This window comes from Octodon degus, unplaced genomic scaffold (genome assembly GCF_000260255.1).
Source record: "Octodon degus isolate 3935 unplaced genomic scaffold, OctDeg1.0 scaffold00020, whole genome shotgun sequence".
NCBI classification, from domain to species: domain Eukaryota; kingdom Metazoa; phylum Chordata; class Mammalia; order Rodentia; family Octodontidae; genus Octodon; species Octodon degus.
Window position 1 is genome coordinate 15,341,281 of NW_004524596.1, and position 22,917 is coordinate 15,364,197.

The 22,917-nt window shown below is 54.2% G+C and overlaps 1 protein-coding gene across 1 annotated transcript in view; it reads left to right on the plus strand.

Annotated features, from left to right (window-relative positions):
- Window positions 1-22,917, plus strand: part of Prkce (protein kinase C epsilon) — a 503,843-nt gene that overhangs the window by 464,861 nt on the left and 16,065 nt on the right. Inside the window, exons 12-14 of the mRNA XM_012513910.2 lie at window positions 2,964-3,102; window positions 7,653-7,841; window positions 14,285-14,431. Of these exons, the coding sequence (XP_012369364.1) occupies window positions 2,964-3,102; window positions 7,653-7,841; window positions 14,285-14,431 (475 nt within the window). The remainder of the gene's footprint in view (window positions 1-2,963; window positions 3,103-7,652; window positions 7,842-14,284; window positions 14,432-22,917) is intronic.

The following is a 22,917-nucleotide window of genomic DNA, read 5'->3' on the forward strand; positions in this document are numbered from 1 at the left end:
CTGAGTAAGAGCAGGTCCCAGTTAATTCTTTCAACTGTTGTGAGCCGATTTCTTGATGATTGCTGTTCTTTCTTAATTTGCCTCTCTCTCTAAGGTACAGGATGAAGCTTTACTATTAATTAATGTGCTTATCATCTCTCATGGCCAGGGCTGTTGGATATTTTTAATGTTTGTTAGCCATTTGCACTTCGTCTGAGAACCGTCTATTTCACTTAATTTTTAATTGGGTGGTCTCATCTTCTGAGCTCTTCCTATGTTCTAGATAGTAGTCTTGTGTCTGAGTAATGGCCGGCAACCTCTTCCCCGTTCTGCAGGTCATCTCGTCACTCTACTGACGTTTCCCTTGCTGTGCAGAAGGCAGATTGTCTGTCGCTGTCACAGATGTCTTACTGTGAACATTCACCACACAGTTCATCACTCCTTGTGACTTTATCACAGAGGAAAGAAACAGAAATCACTAGCTCATCTGTGGATTTGGGTTTGTGTGAGGTTAAGGTTTTGGAGCAGTTGAGCAGATGCGGGGATTGGATGGAGGGGGTGGGTTTCAAGTATTGGTGGGAGGGTGGGGGAGGGAATATCCCGCTCTGGGGCTTCTCTGGGCCACAGCTGAGGGCAGCAGCCTGCATAGTCCCTACAGAACAGACGCACTCTGCCAGGTGTGCACTCTGCATGGGCACACTGGACGGTCAGCCAGGCCGCCTTCTTCCTCTGCAAGAAGCGAGGCCAGGATGCAAAGTGATGGTGAGTGATCCACACCCATGCAAGAGGAGGCAGAGGGCAGCCAGAAGCAGGGAGGAGCTGTCCTCAGCCTCCCTCTAGAGAGCAGGTAGCCTGAGCAGAGCGAGGGGCCATGCCTGATGGTCCCAGGGTGCTCAGTGTCACAGCCACAGTCACAGGCAGCCTCAGCTGGTTTGAGACCTTCAGAATAGTCTCCTTTTGTGTGAGCCTGTGATGAGGCGTGAGGCCTGGGCCTCTGTCCGGTCGGGGTGGTGACTGGCCCTGCAAGAGTCAACCCCTGTCAAGGTAGTAGAGGGAGACACGGGTGAGACACTGGCTTTTGGAGCAGGAGATCCTGGTGCCTTGAGAGAAGCACTACCTTCCTCCTGCTTCCGCAGGGTTGGCGCAGCAGCCAAGAGTGTGGTGTTCAGGACGAGAGCGTGGCCTTAAGTCAGGAGATGCTTGGCATGTACAGGAGCGTGGTTCTTATTACTTCGGCAATTAGAACTCTCATTGATTGCCACACCTGCTGTGTGAACCATGGGAAGACAGTGGAGGATTCTAGGGCATCAAGGGGCATGTACCTCAACCAGGCCCAGGGTCAGCCTGCCGTTGGGGGCACATTGGCAGGTAGACAGACGGGACTCCCCTGCCTCACTCAGACTCCTCAAGGAAGTGAAGGGAGCGGTGTCAGTGACCTTCAGCTTCACACACTCCGTCCCACTAGTCCTTCAAGCAAGCCTACAAGTGGCGTGTTATCCCAGTCCGACAGATCAGGAAACAGCCCAGCAAGGTGACTTGACCAGAGCCGTGCCACAGCTCGTGGCAAAGTCCTTGCTGCCTGGGTCCTAGCTCAGCATCTGTCCCCGCTTCCCCACCCCCAGCCAGAGTTGAGCCGTGGCCACAGTCAGCGAGCGAGTCAGGGAGCCTGGCCTCGGGCGCTGGGCTTGGTTGGCCTCAGTATTCTTTTCGAAGTTTGCAGGCGTTTGCTTAGAGCGGCACATTGGATGGTTTCTTTTTTTCTCAGAGTGTCTGTCTGTCAGCAGAAGCACGGCCCGGGGCATGAGGCAGGCAGCCCTGAGATGCTCTCTGCGCCCCCTCTGCACTCAGGCACGGGTCCCAGCAGTGGCTGGAGTCCCAGGCCAGATGGCAGCGAGCTCCTGAGCACAGCCCTTCCCGACTGGCATGCAGGGGAATGGCGTTCTTTACAAGGCTCCCCCAGCCCGAAGTGGCTGCTGAGGAGGCCCAGAATGGGCATCTCCCTAAGATAGTCTGGATTCTTCTTCATGCCCAGGCCTGGGGCCTGTAAGCTTGGGTGGAAAGGACATTCTTCCCTGAAACCTCAGATTTTGCATAAGACATTACATAGAACCCAAAGTGTCAGACCGGCCACAAGGGAGCCGCCCTGGCTGGGGCAGCATGGCCCCGGCTCTCACCTCCTGCACGGAGCCATCTGGGCCCGAGAGGGCCTTTCCTCCTGCAGCAGGCCCGCCTTGTCTCAGCCTTCTGCCCCTAAAGGCTGACAACCCGCCCTGTGCTCTGTGGCAGGGCCACATTGCTCCTGATGCAGATTTTAAAGCCCTCTCCCTGGTGTCAGGGCTCGTGCGGGTTGATTCCAACTTGCCTGTCTTGCCTGGCTGTTCTCTGCCCAGGACCCAGTGCTCTGCCCTCCGCACCACCTTTCTGCTTTTGCCTCCTCTCCCTCTCCTTCCCTCTTCCTAGTTTATCCAGAGTTAGCCCCCCTGGCAAGCTTTTCTTGAGAAGCCCTCCCTGCCTTCACCAACTTGCCATGGTCTCTCCGCCCAAAGCCCCACAGCGCGTGCCTGGCAGAGAAGCACCTGATTCCTAGGTGATGTCAGCCACTTCCCTGATGATGTGTGTCAGCCTAGAGCCCTCATCTCGTTAACTAAAAAGGAGGAAGGATAAGCAGCTGTTGTCTCTTCCAGCAGCATCTAAATAACTTACTTTAATCTATTAAAATGTTAGCGTCTTGACATATTCCTGGGTTATGGGAGCTTTCCTCATGGTGAGGCAAGTCCATGTCCCATTGGGAGTTGATTGCTCGGGGCTAGCCAGCGCGGCAGAGAGCCCTTAGGCTGAGGTTGGGTTGGGATCGGTAGATCAAGCCTCCTGCAGACCTTTCTTTTCTGGAGATTCTCCTTGAACATGTACACATCTCTGTAGCTTGAGAAGATCCTGTCAAGATGAATGAGGCAATAACCATGTGGCCCGGGCCTGTCTTTCAGGGATTTGAAACTGGACAACATCCTCCTAGATGCAGAAGGCCACTGCAAGCTGGCGGACTTTGGGATGTGTAAGGAGGGCATTCTGAATGGCGTGACGACCACCACGTTCTGTGGCACTCCTGACTACATAGCTCCCGAGGTAAGAACCACACGCGGAGGTCCGCCTCGCCCTGGTGCCGGGACTGAGGCAGGGGGCCATCCTGCACACTGTGGTCATCCAGTGGCGCTTACTGCAGGCTCTGGAAGACCAGGGTGGATTCTAGGATGTGGAAACAGGAAGGTGAAAGGCTTGCTCGTTTTCCATAAGGATATGGTAGTGATGAAAGATGGTGAACTGAAAGTGATAGGTATCACCCACATCTGGACAGATGGAACAGCACTTCCATCCTCGCCAGAACCACCAGTGCACCTAGGACTGGGAGCAGTGTGTTGGCTTGTATCCCTGCTTTCACTTCTTAATGATCCAAATAAAGAAAGAGCATTGAACATGGCATCCATTAGCTTTCTCGGCCTTCATGAGGAATCCTTTGCCATGTCCAGCTTGGAGGCTCTTCTCCATAGTGGACGTGCAGGGTGGAACAAGAGGAGGGCTTTATAAACAGAGCACAGATGTTCATATTTATCCTCACTGTTGAGCTACCTGGTGTGAAAGCTGTTTGGTTATGTTGTTCATCACGAAGTGTTTTCTTTGAGACCCTGAAAGTCAGTCTTGCCCAAGTCAGGAGATACCTACTATGGGTCACTCACAGCCCTGCTTCTTTGTACCAGTTTAATCCAAGTGATCTTCATGGGTGTAGGAGCAGAAGGAAGTGCCAGGCCTGTTAAGCACTGTCCATGGTGGAAAGTGTTAGCACATTCAGACTTCCTTTCTTCTAATGGGCGTTGTTTGAGCACCTGCTAGACACAAACCAATATAGGTCCCCATCTCAAGGATTGTTTGGTTTAGAAGAAGTAACTGATACAGGAACAAGTAATTAAGCATAATAATATAATAAACAAGATGGTATCATCAGGGATCAAGAAAGGCTTCTTGAAACACCTGGAGGATGAGTTAGGTGTAAAGAGTAAAGATTTCCTTTGGCCTAAAGGGGGCAAAGATGAGAAGTGGAACAGAGCTAGGGTAGGGAGGAAGTTCAGTATCCCAGGGCTCTGAATATTTCTGAGACCAAGTCTGTGTTTCTGATCTGGGTACTCCTGGGACCCAACTTGCAGGTCTGGGTCTTAGTAATGATTTGTTGAATGGATGGATCAATGAATGGATGGATGGGTAGGTGGGTGGGTGGATGGATGAATGGATGGATGGATGGGTCAGTGGATGGGTGGATGGATGGATGGATCGATGGATGGATGGATCGATGGATGGATGGATCGATGGATGGATGGATCAACGGATGGGTGGATGGATGGATGGATGGATGGATGGATGGATGGATGGATGACTCGATGGATATATGGATGGATGGATGGATGGATGGATGGATGGATGGATGGATGGATGGATGGATGAATGGATCAATGAGAACTTGTGACATTTTTAACATAACCAGAACCAAGGGGTGAAACTGGCCTTTTCTGGGAAGGTAAGTAGCATAGTATAAACAGGGTTTCATAGTGCTTATAGTAATGAATGAGATTAGACTAAAGGACCCAGGAAAGTAGCCTTTCTGTGGGATCTTTGGCCCAGTCAGCGTTCCCTCAGAGGAGGGTCCTCATCAGATATGTCCCAGGAAAAAGGCAGGCCACAAAAGTGCAGATGAAGCAGAGAGCAAGGGGCAGATGACTGAGGGTCTTCACAGACCTGGAAACACATTGGGGCCCTAAACAGGTCTCAAGTGCATCATAGGGATGGCGAATTGTAGTGGGTAAATTTTCTTCAGAACTTTTGTCTTGTAAGGGATCTGAAAGGTGGCCGCTTCCCTGGTAACTTGTTCCCCTAGTGGAAGTACCACAAATTCACTCTTTAAGGGAAATAAGTGAAAGTGAGGCCATTCCACTTGCTCACTTTTCTCATCTGCCTCGTGTTTTCTGTCAGGAGAACTGCCCCATTCTTGTCCCTGTGTGAGTTGATCCCTGGGTCAGTGTTGACAGCCTGGGGCAGTAGTTTAGATCTTGGCCAAGACAGATGTTCACTTTACAATGAACCACACACCCACTGGCTTCCACACAAGGAGGCCCTGAGGTCTGTTTACAGGGTGGCCCGGGACTCTTCCTTCCTGCTCTGTCGTTCCCGCCCATGTGCAGAATCGCTAGGACACCAGGAGTGGCAAACCATCTCTGGTCTTGTGACAGGCAAGGAACAGCTGATACAGCAAGGCATTGCCACCCTTATCAAGGACTAGAGGGAAAATTGACATGAAATGTGGCCTCTACCGTGCCTAGCCCAGTGCTTGGCCCTCAGTGAACACTGGCTGGGTCACTGTCCTTGCCGTTGGTTGTATAGTAGGGCATGAAGAACAGTCTTGAGAAGGACAGACTGGACCAGAATGCCCCCATGTGCCCTTGGTGAGGTCATGAGGCATTTTTGAGCCTCAGCCTCATCCTCTTCCTGATTGGAAACACGGTGCCTGCCTTTCCCATCTGGGTAAGCTGTGCTGAGAACCTAATGCGATTACCCGTGGGAATGCTGCAAGAGCCATAAGCCTCTGTTCAAACAGGAGAGGCCGACCCTGAAACCAGAGCCACTTGCTGCAGTACCAGCTCTGCCCAGGGATTCTCTTCCCACCTGTACCCCTGGCTGAACTCTGATGCCCCTCCCTGTTCTCCATGTGGGGCCCTGCTCGCTGGGAAGTGGCTGCCAGCGCCGGCCACACCTGGCGTCACCAGGCCCCAACACCTGCTCCCATCGCCTGCCCCAGCTCTGCCCCATCAAGGCGTTGGTTGCCATGCCAGGGGCCCTGCACAGCATGCGAAGCCTTGCCCCTTTCACCATCTCCATTGCTGACAAAGCAAATAGGAAGCAACGAATGAGGGCCAAGCCTAAAAGGAATTTTACAGAAGATGTTACCTAAAGCAGCTGGGCTATCGAAGGGGCCCCGGGAAGGGTGGAGGGGGCCACCCTGTGGTTTCCATAGCACACCCAGCCTGAGCCAAGACAGGCCTCCTGCAGGTGGTCTCATCACACCAGCACCCCAGGCATCCTGACTTCCTGAGGCTAGAGGGTGGCCCTTAGTACCTGGCACGCCCTGCGCCCAGGGATAGTGAGAACATCCAGGAAGATATGCACTGTGATACAAGAATGCTGGCTCTCTCCAGTGTCTGTGATGGATTGGGCACAGTGGTAGGCCCAGAAGCGTGCTGGAGCCCTTACTCTTTGGGACGTTAGTGACGCCCCTGGGACACAGCTGGGCATGAAAAAAGTAAGATTCAGTAATGTATGTGATGTGCCTGCAAACTTTGGGACCGGCAGGGTCTGAGGGTATCAGGAGAAAGAGCTGTACTACTTGGGGAGGCTTTCTGAGGGAGACAGGGTGTGACCATGACCTTAAAGGACAGAAACTGGTGGTGCCAGGAAGCCATGAGGAGCCATCGGAGCTGCTGGATCTTTTAAGATGGGGAGGAACCCCATTTGGCTTTTGAACAGAGCAGATTTTCTGGCTCTGTAGGATGGGGGATCCCACGTCTCAGGCATGGCACCCTACCCACCGGGCCAAGGGCCCAAAAGTGTGAAGCAAGTGGGGTGCCAGCCCCTGACGACACAGAGCCTACTTTCTCAACTCCAGGATGAGAAGTTTCCTAAGCCATGCCTGTTTGTTAAACTTGGGCCTTGAGTCTTCCTCTTTAGTCCCAAGCGTTCCAGGATTACTCTAGAAGGACATTTAGTAGTAGTCATGTATACATTTAATCTAAGTGACTTTGAGTCTATCTATACATTTGGCCAGAGGAAAAAAGAGCGACAGAGCATTAGTAAGACCAGCAACCATGTCAAAGACCAAACACACCAGTCAGTCAAGGAGATAATGTGATTCTGGCTATGAGAGTAGAGAAAACACTCACGTGTGAGGTTGGCCTGGAAGAAGCGGCGCTCTGGGGCCTTTAAAAGGCAGGTAAATGTGAGGCTGGGGACTGTCTCAGGGCACCCATTCTGGGGCTGCACAGGAGCACGGTGGTCGTTGGTGGGTGCAACACAAGGAGCGGGGGAGACTTTTCTGTAATTTCCTTCCCAGGAGCACAGGGCTGGGGTCAATTTAACTTTGACACCATTGAAGGAAGACTATGGCTCTGGCCACCTCTGCATGCTGGCTACCTGTAAGGTGGGAGGCTGTGTCTCTCTCAGACTGCTTCCTCCCTTAACCCTGATTCTAGTGTCAGAATGTGTGGTTTTAGGTCCAGGGAGATGGCTCAGTGGCACAGTGCCTGCCTGGCAAGTGCAAGGTCCTGAGCTCCATCCCGGTACCAAAAAAAAAAAAAAAAAAAAAAAAAAAAAAAAATTGCCTCTAAATCCAAGTCAGAGACCTCATCTGGTACGCAAGGGAAGGTGTTTCCCCCATACTAGATTTTTACTCTGGATAGTTGGCGTCCAACGAAGTCTCCAACCTCACTTCTCACTGAATGTGCTGGTTTTAACTTTGAGGAACACTGGGCTCTGCTCCCTGGAGGAGCAAGTTGGACATGAAGGTGCAGCATTCGCGGCAGGGATCTGGCTGGGGACCCGTCTTGGGCAGCCCCTGATGCTGCCTGTTTCCTGAACAGATCCTGCAGGAGCTGGAGTATGGCCCCTCCGTGGACTGGTGGGCCCTCGGGGTGCTGATGTACGAGATGATGGCTGGGCAGCCCCCCTTTGAGGCCGACAACGAGGACGACCTGTTTGAATCCATCCTCCACGACGATGTGCTCTACCCTGTCTGGCTCAGCAAGGAGGCTGTCAGCATCCTGAAGGCTGTGAGTCACTGCCCTTGTCTGGGGCTTTGTTCCCTGGAACACACGCACACACGCACGCACACCTTCCTCTGCCTCTCTCCCGACTCTCCTTACTGTGGAGTTCAGGCTGGGCTCAAACGTACTGCTCAGAGTGAGGCCTGGGACAATTGCTCTTCTTGGGGAAAGGGACTGCGTGTGTGCTCCCTGCAACAATGTCTCCCACCTCTCAGAGGCAAATCCAACCCGTGTGTCACCCCCTTTGCCCTTACACTCCAGTGGGATCCTCCTTCTGTGCCACATGGGGCCTGTCTGCAGTGGGGAAGAGTAGAAGGAAGATGGCAGGGACATTTCCCATCTGAGTCCATGACAGCGTCACAGGAAAGGTGTCCACTCCGGATCCATGGCCCCCAGTATTTAGCTGTTTATGTGTGCACCTTTCAGAGAAGCTGTGTCACTGTCACAGATGATAGGTCGTCCTATGAGAGCGTTCAGAAATCTTCACATTGTTGTACTTTCTGTCTCTTTTGCACCATCTGTTTGTTGTTTGACCTCAGCCTCACCCAGCCTGCCCAGGCTGCCAGGACCCGGCTCTGGAAGCCGCCAGCGCTGTTCCCAGGCTCCACTGCACCTCCCTGCCTCGTGGCCCATTGGCACCGCGGCGGCCTGCTCTGGCAGTTATGACGGGGCTTCTGTGTCCCCTTTGCTGTGGCCCTTCCATGTGGATGCTTTCAAGCACTGGCTCTGTAGCACACTCACAGTGAGGTTCATTCAGGAAAGTTCCTTGAAAGCGCAGAGCCTGCCCCTGCCTGGGCCCCTCGCTCTGCTGCATTTACCCATGACGGCTGTGCCTCCTCTGACACCCTGGGTGCGCTATGTTATGTTTACCGCCTGTTTCCTTGCACAAGGAAGTTAGCTCCTGAGGGCAGGAACGGGGTCAGCTCGCTCCACAGAGGAACCCCGCGGCCGAGAGCCCAGCGTGCGCAGGGTGCTCAGCACTGGTGGAAGCCTGGAAGGCGGGCTCCCTGCGAGAGCTCCCCGGTGCTGAGCACTTCTCACTGCAGATGCGGTTGAAGGCCCCCAGGGGCCAAGCGGTGATGGGGCAGGCAACCCAAACGCGGGGGCAGAGTTCAGGGCAGCCCGTGCGTATCTCAGGGTATCCACTCCTCCGGTACAGCCACCTGCTACTCTGTAGCAGTGCAGATGTCACCTCAGTCCTGGCTTTCTTTAGCCTGAAACCTAGGCCTGTATTCAAAACTTCCTATACGGCAAATGATTATGACTCATTTAATCAGAAGGACCAGGGGAGCAAAGAGGCCTCAGGAGCACCTTGGGAGCCAGTCTTCAACCCCTGCTTGCTAGCGTCACCCTTTAGCACCTGTCTGGTCCCTAGGTGGACACATTCCAGCCACTGCCACCTCCTCCCCAGGACGAGCCCTGAGCCCTCCACCTCCACCCTGGCCCCACCCCCATTCTCTCTGCAGCCTGACGCTCCCTCCTTCTCTGGGACATGCCCTGCCCAGTGCCAGTCAGCCCTGCAGCTTAGGGGTGTGTGTCATCCCCGGACCCCCACACTCATCGCAGCCCAAGCTGACGTCATACTCATCACCCTTAATCTGCTCTACAGCTCCCAAGTCACTTCCATGCTCCTAGGCTCAGTGACTGTCCCCACGCGCCCCCCTGGCCTGCACAGGAGGATGTGTGCACACCATGACCTCGTCCTCTCCCTCCACATTTAGTCCATTAGAATCCATGCCCCTCCAAAAATGTTCCCTTCTGATTACTGTTCTCCATCTTCCTGTCATTCCCCCCCATGAGCCACTCCCTGGTCCCTTGGGGAACCCTGGGCCTCCTTGTCACCTTTGCACTTAGCATCCCCTGCCTCATGCCCTTTTAAAAACTAGGCACAACTGCACACTGTGGTCAGAGAAAGACTGGAATTTCAGTGTGGTCCCAGGTCCCACATGGGCCCCATCCACCACTTAGTGTCCCCTCAGTGGTGGGCGAGCCACACTCGCCCATGCATGAGTTCTTGGACCTCTGTGGCCTGGCCTGCCCTGGCTACTCTCTGCCTGCCCTCTGCCTGGATGAGTCGCTTCCCCATCCCTGGGACAAAACACCTAATACCTGACATAGACCACTACAAAGTGGCTCTGAGCAGGATTTGGAATTCATCAATCGGCTTTCCGTGTTTGTTTATGAGTCTGTCCCAGGCCTAGGGGACCTGCTTGGAGAATGGTGGCCACTGTGCTAGAAACGAACCTCTGTGCCACCAGTCCTAGTGGAGGCCTGTGTTGGTCTGTGATACTGTGACCCCTCAGAGGACAAGACAAAGCTGCAGTTGAGGACACATGGCTCCGGTTCCATTCCTGTAAGATAAAGGCTGCAGCTGCAGCCATTTGGCTGCTGCTCTAAATGTCAGCCTAGACCGGCTCTCTTAATTAGCGAAAGTTACTGCCTTTGTGCTAGCTTCTTTCGTGGGCTTTTGTACCCTTTACGTTCTGCACCCCAGACCCATGGAAACCTTATAAATACTTTGATTTGGAGAACTCCTGGTCTTTACTCCTCAAGAGTTCTGACCTTCCCAAATCCCCCAGAACTTGTCTCTTTCTTTAAGGCTTCACCATAACCCATTTTAGGAGGGTAGGGGCGAGGCCAAGTCCCTGGTAAACGCCTGCTACATAAAGGAGGAGAGGCTTGTTTTTGGCTCCCAGTGTCCATGGGTCAAGCCCACAGCTATGAGTTGAGATCATCTGCACTTTCTAAGGCAGAACGGGCATGGTGGAAGAACCAGGCTGAGAACCCCTGCCCAGCCCACAGCAGCCAGGGAACAAGAAGAGTGGAACCAGGCCAAGAATGAGCCCTTCCGGTCAGGCCCCAGTGACCCACTTCCAGCCACCGACCTCCTGGCAGCACCTGCGGCTGTGCACCCATCCATGTAATAACCAAGTGATGTTTACAGCACCCATGACCCAGTCACCTTCCAAAAGCCCCGCCTCTGAATGCATGGGGGGCATTTTAGACCTAAACCATAACCCATGCCAATCTCAGTGAATTGTTTGGGGGAATTATTGGTGCTTTCTCCACCTCCCTTAGTCTTCGGTGTGTTCTAGGAGGCCGAAGAGCGTCTCTCCTGCCTCCTACCCCTCATCACAGAGAGCAGTGCAGACCTGAGACTGACACAATCCTTGGAGGGCAGGTGCGCTGGGCTCCCAGTATCCAAAAAGGGCCCTGCAGCCTAACGCTGTCCAACTCCTCCAGGTTGGCTTTCCTCCAGGAAAGCTGAGTCTTGGCTGAGGAGGATGCCCCACACCATCCAGCAGGGAGGAACCTGCCATAGGACTAGTCTCCCAACTTCTCACCCTGAATGCTCTTCTCCTAGTTGATATACTAAGATTTTACTTACTTCATTACTTTCTTGCTTATTTGAATAGGTGATATACTCACTTGTTTGTTTGTTTTGAAACAGGATCTCGCTATGTAGTTCTGGCTAAGCTTGAACTTGGTATGTGGCGCACGCTGGCCTCAAACTCATGGTGACCATCCTGCCTCAGGATTCCGTAGCTGTGTTTCTACACCTAGTCACATGGTCTTTAAAAGAGGAAAAACTTCAAAAACAGATATATCAAAAAGTTTTCCATCCTGTCTGCAACAGTTTGTGTCTAGTTGTCCTTCCAAAGTCTCTTACCGTCATAGAATGGCTTCTGGAGTTTGATTGATTACTGTGGGTGTGGATGCTGCACCTGCCCTGGGGCAGGTAATTTGCAACACAGTGTAAGGAGAGGAGAGGGGCTAGCTAGCTCCCTGAGCAGCTGCCACTCCCTTTGCTCTCTGCTCTTTGCTGCCGACTTGAAAGTTTGCTCTCTGCCATGTGCAGCTCTGCCTTGGAGCCAGCTGAGTATGGACTGAAACCTCCACTAACTGTGAGCTAAATAAACCTTTCCTTCCTTCATTTTGAGTGGAGGGTATTTGTCCCAGCAACGAGAAAAGAGTAACTGAGACACTGTCCTTATTTTTATCTGCCCATTTCCTGCACCCCCAAGCCCATGGATGACTGTGTTTTACAGATGTTTTAATATATTCTTCCAGAGTTTCTTTAGGTATCTATGTTGATTGTTACTTTTACAAGTGTTAGAAGGCTGTACATATATCTTGTTTTCTCTGGATGGGGAATCCCAACAGACAGGTACCCTTGGTTCTGCCTATCCTTCCACCTTGCAACTGTGGTGGGGGCAGCTGCCACACAGGTCACTGAGGCTCCTGGGTGACTGTAGGGGTGGACACAGGAACTTCCTCCTGCTTTACTTCCCAGAGCCCCATCTGGCACCCAAGAATAGCCTGTAGCACCTGAGGAAGCAGGGAGCCACGTCCAGTTGAGCTGGCCACTGCCTGGGCCCTGACACCGGCTCAGCCACCTTCCTGTGTGCCCTTCCTGTGGACCAGCAGCCAAGCCCCCTCATGTCTTCTCTCTTATAACGCAGGCCAGCAGTTCTTCAGGAGGACAGATTGTGCAGCCCCCACAGACACACCCACTCGGCAATGTCTCCAGATGTCTTCATTGACACAGCTTGGCACCAGGCCCGTGATCACTAGCATGAAAAGGGTGGAAGCCAAGGGGTCCCCCAAACAGCCCCCCAGGTGCAGGACAGTCCCCACAGCCAAGTATGTCTCCAAAATGACAGTGGCCCTGAGACTGAGAAACCTGGACCCGAAAAGAATGAGCAGTCCACGGTCTTTCTGCGTTAGCTGGTGGTATCTCGGAGCAGACCAGCAGCACAGGAGGGCTCCCCAGGATGTTCCTCCCTGGCAGACACCCCACCCCAGAAGGCGGGGCAGGAAGAACCGAGGAAGTGAGCAGGAGCCTTCTCCTCCCCTGGCCTTGGGACACCGCACTTCCTCACATTGTGTCTTGGCTCTAGAGCCAGAGCAGGTTTTCTGTGACTGTGGCTGTGAGCTGTCCCTGAGAACTGCTGCCTGTGTGAAGGTGACACTGGCTGTTTGTATTGTAGAATTTTAGGGTTCAGAACCTATGCAACAGTAAGTGGCCATCCTGCCGCCTCTCTTCTTCTTCATGTCACCTTCAGGCCCAGCCTCACGCCCCTGCTGAGTCTTTACACTTCACCAGGTGCTCAGTAAGAGGCAGATATTAAGCCAGGTGCTGTGAAGAGCAGACAGGCCAAGGAAAAAGATATTCAGATAAACTCTAATGTGTATAAGCAAACACAGAACCCAGCCTGTCCACAGAGGAGAGGATCTGGGCATGCTGCAGGAGGAAACAGCCTTTTGACTGGTTCTCAGCGAGCCCCTGGGCCTGGAAAGGGGCATTCAGCCCAAGCGGCTAAAGGGGCAGGGGCTCAGCGAGCCTGGCAAGGCTCTGAGGGCAGTAGTCCTATGAGGCAGATGGAAAAGCACATACCGCGGGCCATCAGGGTGTTGCAGCAGGGGTGACCTCTCTGGTAGAAAGATTAGGAAAAGGAACTGCGTCTCCAGGCCCCGTCCCCTGCCCCCTGCCCCCTGCCCCCTGCCCCCTCCCCTTAACATCTAGCCTACACCCCTGCACTCCATTTTCCAGCACATCGGTTCAGGGATGAGAGGAGGCTCTTCCTGTCCCAGAAGGTCTCCTTTGCCGATGAGTCCTGAAACTCAATTGTTATAGATTTGCCCTGGAATGCCTTTTGTCCTGTCCAGTTTCTTTGCTTAGATATAGATGTGCAGCTTTCACCCAGTGAAGTGTACTGCTTCGTCTCGAACATGTGCACACCTACGCACAGCACACGCACATGCACGCGTGTGTATGCATGCACCACGTGTGCGTGCCTGTATTCTGAATGGCTGCCCAACATGTTCCCACCTGCCAGCACTTCAGCTGAAGTTGTATTGCTGCTGTCAGTGCAAGAGACGTGTGGCATCAGCACTGCCCCCTTTAATGAACTCCACTGGGCATATGGGGGTCACAGGACACCTCCAAACAGTATGAAGCATGCCAGTGTGGTTTAGAAAGTGACAAGCGGCCAGGTCCAGGAAGAGAAGAGAGACAGGAAGTGCATCTGACCGTTTACCTGAGGACATGTAGCTGGTCCCTCCTCGCCCCAGTGGCCTTGCCCTCTCACTGTGAATGAGTTGGTCTGATGGTGACAGCTTGAGATTCTGAGAGTTCGTCAGAGCCTGCCATCCTAATCTCAGCTCGGTACCTTGCCAGCTGTGTGCCTGTGCCCGTTAGTTAACCTCTCTCTGCCTCAAGTGCCGCCCTTGTGCACCAGCACTAATGGGGTAAACAGGAAGTAAGTGAACCCCACTGCTTCAGCTAGAATGGTGGCCGGCACTCGCTGCACCTCAGCAAGCGACTGCGTTCCGAGTAGTAGGGCTCCTCACAGCGCACAAGCAGGCCTGGGAGGTGGCTGGCGCTGCTGCCGCACTGACTTCCACCTGCCACCTGTGGGTGACGGTGCTGTGTCCTCCTCCCGCAGTTCATGACCAAGAACCCGCACAAGCGTCTGGGCTGTGTGGCCGCGCAGAATGGTGAGGACGCCATCAAGCAGCACCCATTTTTCAAGGAGATCGACTGGGTGCTCCTGGAGCAGAAGAAGATCAAGCCGCCCTTCAAGCCGAGAATCGTAAGTCAGTCCCGAGCCCTCGCCCCTCGGTCAAGCCGGCCACTCGCTTCTCACTGTGTACGCCCCGGCAGCAGGGCCTGCTTCATGATGACAAAAGACAGAGTGGCCAAAGATGTCCCTGTGGCCGGTCTCTCAGGCCTAAGTGTTGACTGAAAACATGTAGCCTGTGGCAGTAGCCAGGATGACAGGTTATGTGGTCATGGAGAAGAACCTCTCCCTTCAGTCCACATTTACTTACTCCTGTGGATCACATAGCTCCAGATGATGCTGGCCTCCCAGTCCGGGGACACATAAGGTGTCCTTGTAGATTAATGGGGCTCTTCTTAAAGGAGCCATTTAAAGGAAAACGACTCTTTTTGTGGTCATGTGGCACTAGTCGGGGCATGAAGTCAAGGCTCTGACTGTCCAGGGGACACCTGTGGGAGCTCATCTTCCTGGGACCTTCCGCAGAGGCCCCTCTGCTCTCAGTCAGACACAGGCTTGTGGGATGCCTATCACCAGCAAGGGAAAAAGGGTGTCTGGAGCTCAGGGGTTGAGGAGGAACTTGTCTCAGAAAACAAAGACCACATCTTGGTAGTGGCCTTCTGCTGGCGCGCACAGGCCTGGCAGCGCACTTCTGGTGGGAAGAAGTAGGTGCAGGGGGTCTTAATTCTTAATTTTGTAGTGAGGATGCAGTGAGGCCATCGGCTGTCCAGGTGGAGAGTGTTGGAGGCCAGCTGGCCAGCTTGTGGAGCTGAGGTGGGGACTGTGACAAGGAGATCATGGGCCAGGAGCCCAGAGCTACGAGGCAGGGGCCCCAGGCAGGGAAGCCTCAGGACCACCCAGCCGACTCCCACTGACCTGCATTCTGGCCGAGCAGAGCCCTCTGTACTACCAAGTATGGAGAAGGTGCTCTGCGCATCTGCAGAGAAGAATCCCATTCTCCTCGAGGGGCCACCACCCGTAGTGCCGCTGTGCCTAGAAGTGCTCTGTGAGGTGACCCTCAGCTGATGGGCCATGAGCCTGGCACAGGCGCCAAGCCTGGGTTTTGATCCTGTCATCGTCCTTCATGTGTGTCCCCCTTTGGTTTGCATGGCTTTTGCAGGGGAGCACACAGCTTGGGACAGGCTAGAAGTAGATTCATCTTTCTCTGTTAACCTCTCCTGCACCCTGACCTAACCACACCCCGGGGCCCCTTGCCAAGCCCAGGAAAGTTCTGGGTGCCAGCTCCTCAGGCTGATGTCCCCCACTGCCACAGGCCTCCCTGCATGTGCCTTCCTGCCTGATAGCTGGGGCCTCCATGGGTGGTCATGAAGGACAAGACTAAATGGAGAAAGTCGTTCACCAGAGGCCTAGCAGAAAAGCAAGAAAAACTAAAGACTTAGATCTGAGGGTGAATTTACAGTAGATTTCGTCTAAGTTAATCAATGCCAAGAAACATGGAGAGTAGGCACAAGTAAAGAGCTGAGGCCCAAACGACAGAAACTCAGGAAGCCATCGGAAGCCAAGCAGATATCGGGGTCCACAAGATGCTGTGAACTTCCTCTAGAGTCTCGGTGAACACAAGCCCTTGAAGCAGGCCCAGGGAGCACTGGGTTTGGCTGAGCCAGATGGGGGTGGAGAAGCAGCCTCCCATCAGGTGTAGAGAGGTCTGGAAAGTGGGCGGCGAGGGCGTGAGGGGAGCTCAGGTGTGCTAGTCGGCAGAGAGGCCCTTGGAGGGAAGGACGGAGGAAAGCGCTCTGGCCGTAACATCCAAAGGCCATTTTAACATATGGATGTATAGACAAGCCTCTCCCTGAGTGTGGTAGACGCCAAGAGCTCGACTGTCAGAGGCCTCTACTGGATGATCTTATGCAGCCCTAGTGGAGCTGCACACTCTGGGGTTGAAGTCACATTGAGACACTTCAGTCCCTAAGCTCTTTCTGAGGCCCCAGCAGTTCTTCACAGGGACTTCCTGTCTTTCGAGTGAGACCTGCTCAGTAAGGGCACAGACCTCCAAGGAGTCACACCTGGCGCCCAGCCCCTCTTCGTGAGGGAAGTGGGGGAGGACTATGGGCGTGAGCTTTGGGCAGAGCTCACAACACAGGAGAGAGGCCTAAGTGCGGAGAGAACCCGGGGGAGGTGCACACCTCACCAGTGCAGGCTCACACAGCCTGGAGGCTGCTTCCTGCTGTCCTCCGCCCCTTGCAGTGGTGCTACTCGGCAGGAATCTGAAGAGCCCTGAACTAGCAGGAGGAAGTACTTCCATGGCTGAAAGTCCCAGAGCAAAGGCCCCTTCTGAGAGGGTGGCATAGAGAAAGGACCTGTCTCGTCCAGATGCCCCCAACACTCGGCTCCTAAAGATAGCCCTCGGCATCACCAGGGAGACCTTCTGCCCATGTACCTGTGGTGCCCCCAAGACCTTAACGTGATATCCTCAGGTTATCGTGGGGTGTGAGGGACTCCAAGGAGGGCATTATTAGGCTGGTGTGATTTCAGCCGGGAGGAGAGTCAGGCAGCAGAATGCATGGGGCATGGTGCTGGGGGGCGAGGGCAGGGCTTTCTGGTCATACTCGGCTGACCCACATGGGTTCCTACAGGGCACTCAGTTACAGGTCCTCGGAGCTGTGTTCATTTTCCTTGAATACCTGATCACATGTCTGTCCCCAGGATCTGAGCATTCTCTCAAGAGAAAACCCAAGTTAGAAAAGAAGGGTAGCTCGTAGCTGCCTTCCTATCAGAAGTATGCCCCTAAGTGGAATGCTCTTTCCTGAACCAAGAAGCCAGCTTTGCTCCTGTAGGCTAGAGTTTGGCAAAAACAGATGTGCAGTTGACTGAAGGTACTCAATGACTCAGAAAGCCCAGCAGGGCCAGTGTGAAAACTCACACCAAGTGCTTACAAGCCTCCCCTCAGCAAGTCGGGGGCCCAGGGCATGTGCCAGGCTCAGGTGGCAGCAGCAAGCACACTTGTGTGCTCCCTAAGCAGGGGCAGGATGCCACCCACTAGCAGTCACTGGGGAGACACTGGGGAGTGAGACAGGACCCCGCAGAAGTCATCCTTCTGCCCCTAGGGCGGGGCCTCCATGGAGCCTGGCTTTCCGAGGGCTGAGGTGTCATAGAACTTGAATCCACATCTGTTGCCTTCCTAGGAGAGCTGTGGAGGAAAGGGCTGTGACAGAGGGAACAAAGTAAGCTAGCTCAGAGCCCGGTCCTGGGATAGAGCGGCTAGGATGGTGTGAGGTCCTGGGATCCTGGGCCTCGGACAGAGTCCGCATCAGAGGGAAGGCAGCGCAGGAAGGGAACGATCAGCTGTCACAGACATCAGTAACCCCACAGGGAGAGGCAGTTGCAAGGAGACGGTGTCATGTGTGCAAAGGGGCCAGGAAGGCAGGTGCACCGACGTGCCTCATGTGGGACTACACCTCCACAGGGTGCCTGCCAGTCAAGGGCTGCAGCCTGGAGGCAGCTCCTGGGCCCTCACACCAGGATGCCGCCACCCCCAGAAACCTACTCAGTAGGTACCACCTGGCTTCTCTGCATCACCTGGTGGGGGGATATCCTGCCAGTCTGATTGAAGAAGGAATTTAACGGGTCTCTTGTTGGTGCTAGAGGCGAGGCCAGAATTTTCATAGCAGCCAGTCTCGGATATGAGAAAGGCCTAGTCACAGCAGAATGTTTGTCCAGAGCTCCGGGCCCTGCCCTCCCACCACACACATGCGCACTGCCTCTGCCCACGGGGCTGAATGTGCGTCAGGAGAACAGCTCCAGGCCTGCCTCCCACCCCTCTGCAGGAAGCTCCTGCCCCACTCAAGATAGGGAGGTTGTCCAGGTTTCTGGTCAGAATTTGGCCTTTGGCTGTGTTCCATCATATCTCAGCTCGCTGGGTCCCTCTGGGCTTTTGCCTTCCTGAGGAGTTTGCAAAGCTGAGATTTCTGTTTCCCTGGCGCACAGACCTCCCTCTGTGACCCCTTCCCTTATTTCCCCCTAGGTTTCCTGCATTCAGGTTTGCTCTTTGTCCTGACCTCACCCGGGACACCTCTCAGTGGCCTCTGCTTCAGCATGGAGAGGTCCCTCTCATTTGTCCTCCACATTCCAGGGTATATCTCTGCTGGCCGCCCTCTACCCACCCACACACCGAGCTGATTTTGTGCAAGTGATCTGCCATCCGTGCCTACCGAGGACGTTATGCCAACACGTACTCAAATCTGTGTTCTGAGGGCATCTGGCTTCAGAGCTGGGGTGCACAGAGGGGGCCGTTGGATGGCGGCACCCACCGGTGGGGGGCAGGTGAGCAGGACAGCCGACCTGGCTGGTGCCGAAGCCTTTGTTCCAGAACAAAATGCCCACCCAGAGTCTCCTGGAATGTCCACGGGGGATTTTCTTGCAGGACGGTGATGTTAGCTAATCACCAGTGGAAGCAGCACACGTGGCTCTGGTGCTGCCGGTGGGCTCACCTTCTTTGGGGATGATAAGGACAGAGTGACGTGTTTGGGTGAAGGGATCATCTGACCTTACAGATCTCGGGGACATTCTGCTTGCTCCTGGCTTTCCTCTTGGCCCCCATTCCTTGCCCCCCAAGTGTAGACCGTGAGACATGGCTCCCAGGGCCTCCCCGCCGACATGGGGGTCGCCAGTGTAGGAGGGAGAGCTCCGCCTCCCCAGAGACCAAGCCGCCCTCAGTGAGCACCACAAGCAATGAGGGAAATGCTGGCCGAGTAAACTTCTCTTGTGTACGTGTTCTCTCTTTTCAAGTTTGCTTCAGTGTGAATGTCCCTCTTTAAGGTAAGGCCTCCAGAGTGGGGAGTCTCTCCAGGTAGGTGAGCCCACAGGCCCGGTGACACAGAAGCCCCTTTCAACCTCATGATCGTCTCCATCCAGCCATCCATGCTGCATGGCAGGACCCTGAGGGAGGCCCCTCCTGCATGCTCCTGCATGACTGGGCTGTGCTGAGAGAAAACCTGGGAAGTGGGCTCGTGACCCTCACACCCTCACTGACCGAGAGGCCCGAGGAAGAGCCCAGCTGAGTCGGCAGCCCCTTCCCCGAAGCCAGCCCAGCTGCCCGGAGACTTGAGAACACAAGGCCAGGGGACTGTTAGGTGCAGTTCTCATCTTCCACCTGCCGGCGCAGGAGCAGGAGCAGGACTCACCAAGGACACCCAGCCTGCACCCGCGCCATGACGAGAAGCCTTGTGACCCTAGAGGCCACGGGCTCCCTCGCAGTTCGGCTCTCACCCAGGGCTGGAAATGGCCAGAAACCTGATTATAGTAGTTGGCTCAGGTGGTGGCATGGCACAGTGGAGAGGGACTGGCTCTGACTTCAGGGAGACCTGGACTGGAATAAGCTTGCTCTCTCAGAACAGCCATGCGGTCCTGAGGATTCGCCTCTGACCTGGACCCCTGGCCTCCAGACCTGTGAAGTGGGCTGAGGATACTCCCTCATGGCGCTATCAACAGGGTGTAACAAACATGAGAGAGCTACTTTGCGCCTTGTATCTGTTGGGGAACCATTGAACCCTCTCTCCCTTAGCCACCCCCTTCCCACACCTGTGCAAGCCTCTTCCTCTTGCCCAGTACTCTGGGAGCCAGAGCTCAGGATCTCGTCAGTGGTGATATGTAGAGGCTGGCTTAGGAATCCAACTGAGGCAGGTGCCAACATGCCCTGTGGGTGCTCCCAGCAGTCAGCACGGTGCCTGATGTACACTGAGTAGTTGGGGCAGGGTCGGCTGGTGCAGACCAGCTCCTGGGGGCTGGGGCAGGCATCTAGAGGAGGCGCGGGGTGGCTCTAACAGGAAAAAAGGCTCTGGGAAGAAACAGCTCCGAAGGCCTTAGAGCCCAGTCCTCCAAGAGCACTGGCTGAGCTGGTAGAATGCCCAGAGAAAGGGGACACAGCAGAAGGCTACCTCACCCCAGATGCCCAGTCCCAGCCTTTTCCCGCTGGAGGTCGTGTCCCGCATTTCTTCATGGTACCAGCGGCCCTCTTTTTTTTTTTACACATTGCTCACCACCTTCACCCTCCCTTATTCCTGTTCGGTGCTGGTTTTGCTCAACTAGCTGTTCACAGCCCAGGCCTCGTCGCTGGTGAGATGCCACACCAGAACAGCAGTGTCTGTGGCCCACTAAACTGCACAGGTGTGCTGGGACATCCTGTACCCTGCAGAAGAGATTCTGCCATTGAAGAATTCCTTGAGAGTAGGAATCTTCCTGTGGCCTGGGTGGCGGACCCACCACCACCCATATTGGTCCATCCTCACCCCAGTTCCCCTTCAGGGCGTCTGGCTCTGGCTGGGCTGGCCTGGGCCTAGTTGGCATCTCTATTATGCTCCTTCATTCTCTTGATGACTGAGTGGCTGTTAGGTTGGGCTGGGTCTTCATGGGTCCATCTAAGTAGTGTTTGTTGAATACGTCGCTGACCTACAGGTGCTTGAAGGTACACACAGGGCCTGCCTGGGAGCTGCTTCCTCGGGTGTGTGTGATGCAAGGAAGCAGAAACAGGAGAAATCAAGAGGGCTTGCTACAGGGGAGGCCCCACAGAGAAAAGCTGGAAGGGTTAGGAAGAGGAAGGCGCCTGGGCAAGGATATACAGGGGCCATTTCCAGTCAGCAGGGGTTTATGGAAACATGCTTGGCACTTTGTTTGCAGCCCTGAAAGGGAAGGCTGGCAAAAGCAGGGGAAAAAGCCCCTGCCGACACTAATGACAACACCTTCAGATGTATAAGGAGCAGAAGAAAACTACAGCGTGAAATACTCAAGGAATAATGGGCGATAGGGTAAAGGGCAGAATTTTGCCAATGCTGATGCATATTGGGGAGAGGAGTTTTGAACCTTGAGTCTCATGGTTGGGGACAGGGGCTGAGTGTGACATGAAGGCCCCACGAAACAGGGTGAGAGTGAGGCCTTCTGTGGTCCCAGGAGGCTTGTCAGGGCACTGCTCCCCCTCAGACTTAGAGAAGGTCCCTGTCAAGTAGGGCGTCACTGCCGGAGTGCCAGTTCTCTCCTGCAGCCTCAGGGAGAGGGCAGACAGGCTGTCTACACGGAGGCTGGTTTGGTGCATCTGAGTAGGAGACAGAACCCACCCCCTTCCCCCCCAAGAAGGGACTCCATCCTCCAGTCCCCAAACCCTAAACCAGCATCCGCTCTTTGAAGAATGCGGGTAATTCTCGACACTGACAGAGTCCCCAAGCTCGCATCCATCTCCCAGACTAAGACTGACCGTCTGAGGCCCATCTGTGGAGGCAGAAGCTCCAGGGGCTGCAGTTTTGCATTTGTGGGCGTCACTGCCCTGTTTGTTTCCCTTGCTTTAGACTAGACTTAGCATCCCAGTGGTTTTCTAGAATTCCAGGATCTGGCAGTGCACAATCGGCTTGTGAAAGCTCATTTTGAAGTTCCACGTGGATCCCTCTCTTCCGGGTGACCTGGCCTGCCTGCATGGACGCAGGCTACCTTCCCTCTGTGGTTTTCTAGTGGCTCCTTTCTGGGACCTATTCCTCTTTGAAAGAGTTTGTTTTCCTAGAGCACAGAGCTTGGATGGCAGTGAAATATGTCAGGTGTGTGAGCCCAGCGGGTGTGGACGAACTTGGAGTGTGTCTGGGCCCACGAGATCTGAGATCCACTTGCCCTCAGTAGGGGATGCGGAGATAAGCCCTGCGGTGCGGGGCTGTGTCAGCTGAGCTGGCCTAGGAACTAAGCCAGACCCGGGGACTTTGGCCAGGTCTCTGCTGGTGTTGGGCAGCAACAGGATTTGCAGTCTTCCTGGGGAGGCGTGGCAGCCTTGGGCCACAGGTACCTGGAATGTGTAAGTGTTCCACCAAATAATTCAGAATAGTCACCCCAAAATAGAGCAGTCCAGAATTATGCACCTACCTGTAAGCTGAAGGAGGAAAGCTCGAGAGTGGGGGGTGGGGGTGCCGGGCCCTACTGCAACCCCACTGCCAAGGCCAATCAGGGGTGCCCCTACTCCCTTTCTATAAAACAAATCATTGAAGTGATCCTTAAGGTTTCTTCTAGCCCCTACCCTTCCATGTAAACGTGTTTTATGATGGCAGGGACTTACAGGGTATTAAATCAACTTTAGTGCAACAAAATTTACATACACTACATGCTAGTGTTTATACCACTGAGCTACACCCTCCGCTACACCCTAACATGTATCAGTGTATACACGTGCACACGCACATACACACACACACACACACACACACACACACTGTGCACTGCATAAAAGAACATCTCTGCCCTCCCCCAAAATCCCCAGGTCCCCTGAGCCACAAACAGTTCTCATCTGCTGTCACCAATAATTAGATTTGAGCTTCCTTGGGGGTCTCACATGGATGGAGCGACATTGCCTACCTTTTTACCTGTCTGGCCTCTTTTCATTCCACACCATGTTTTCAAAGGTGAGACTCTTCAATCACATTCTAAAAACATTCAATCGCACACTCAAAAAATTCAATCACATGTAGGGGTGGGGAGAAAACTTAGCAGCTTAAGTGTCTGCCTGGCAAGTACAAGGCCCTGAGTTTGATCCCCAG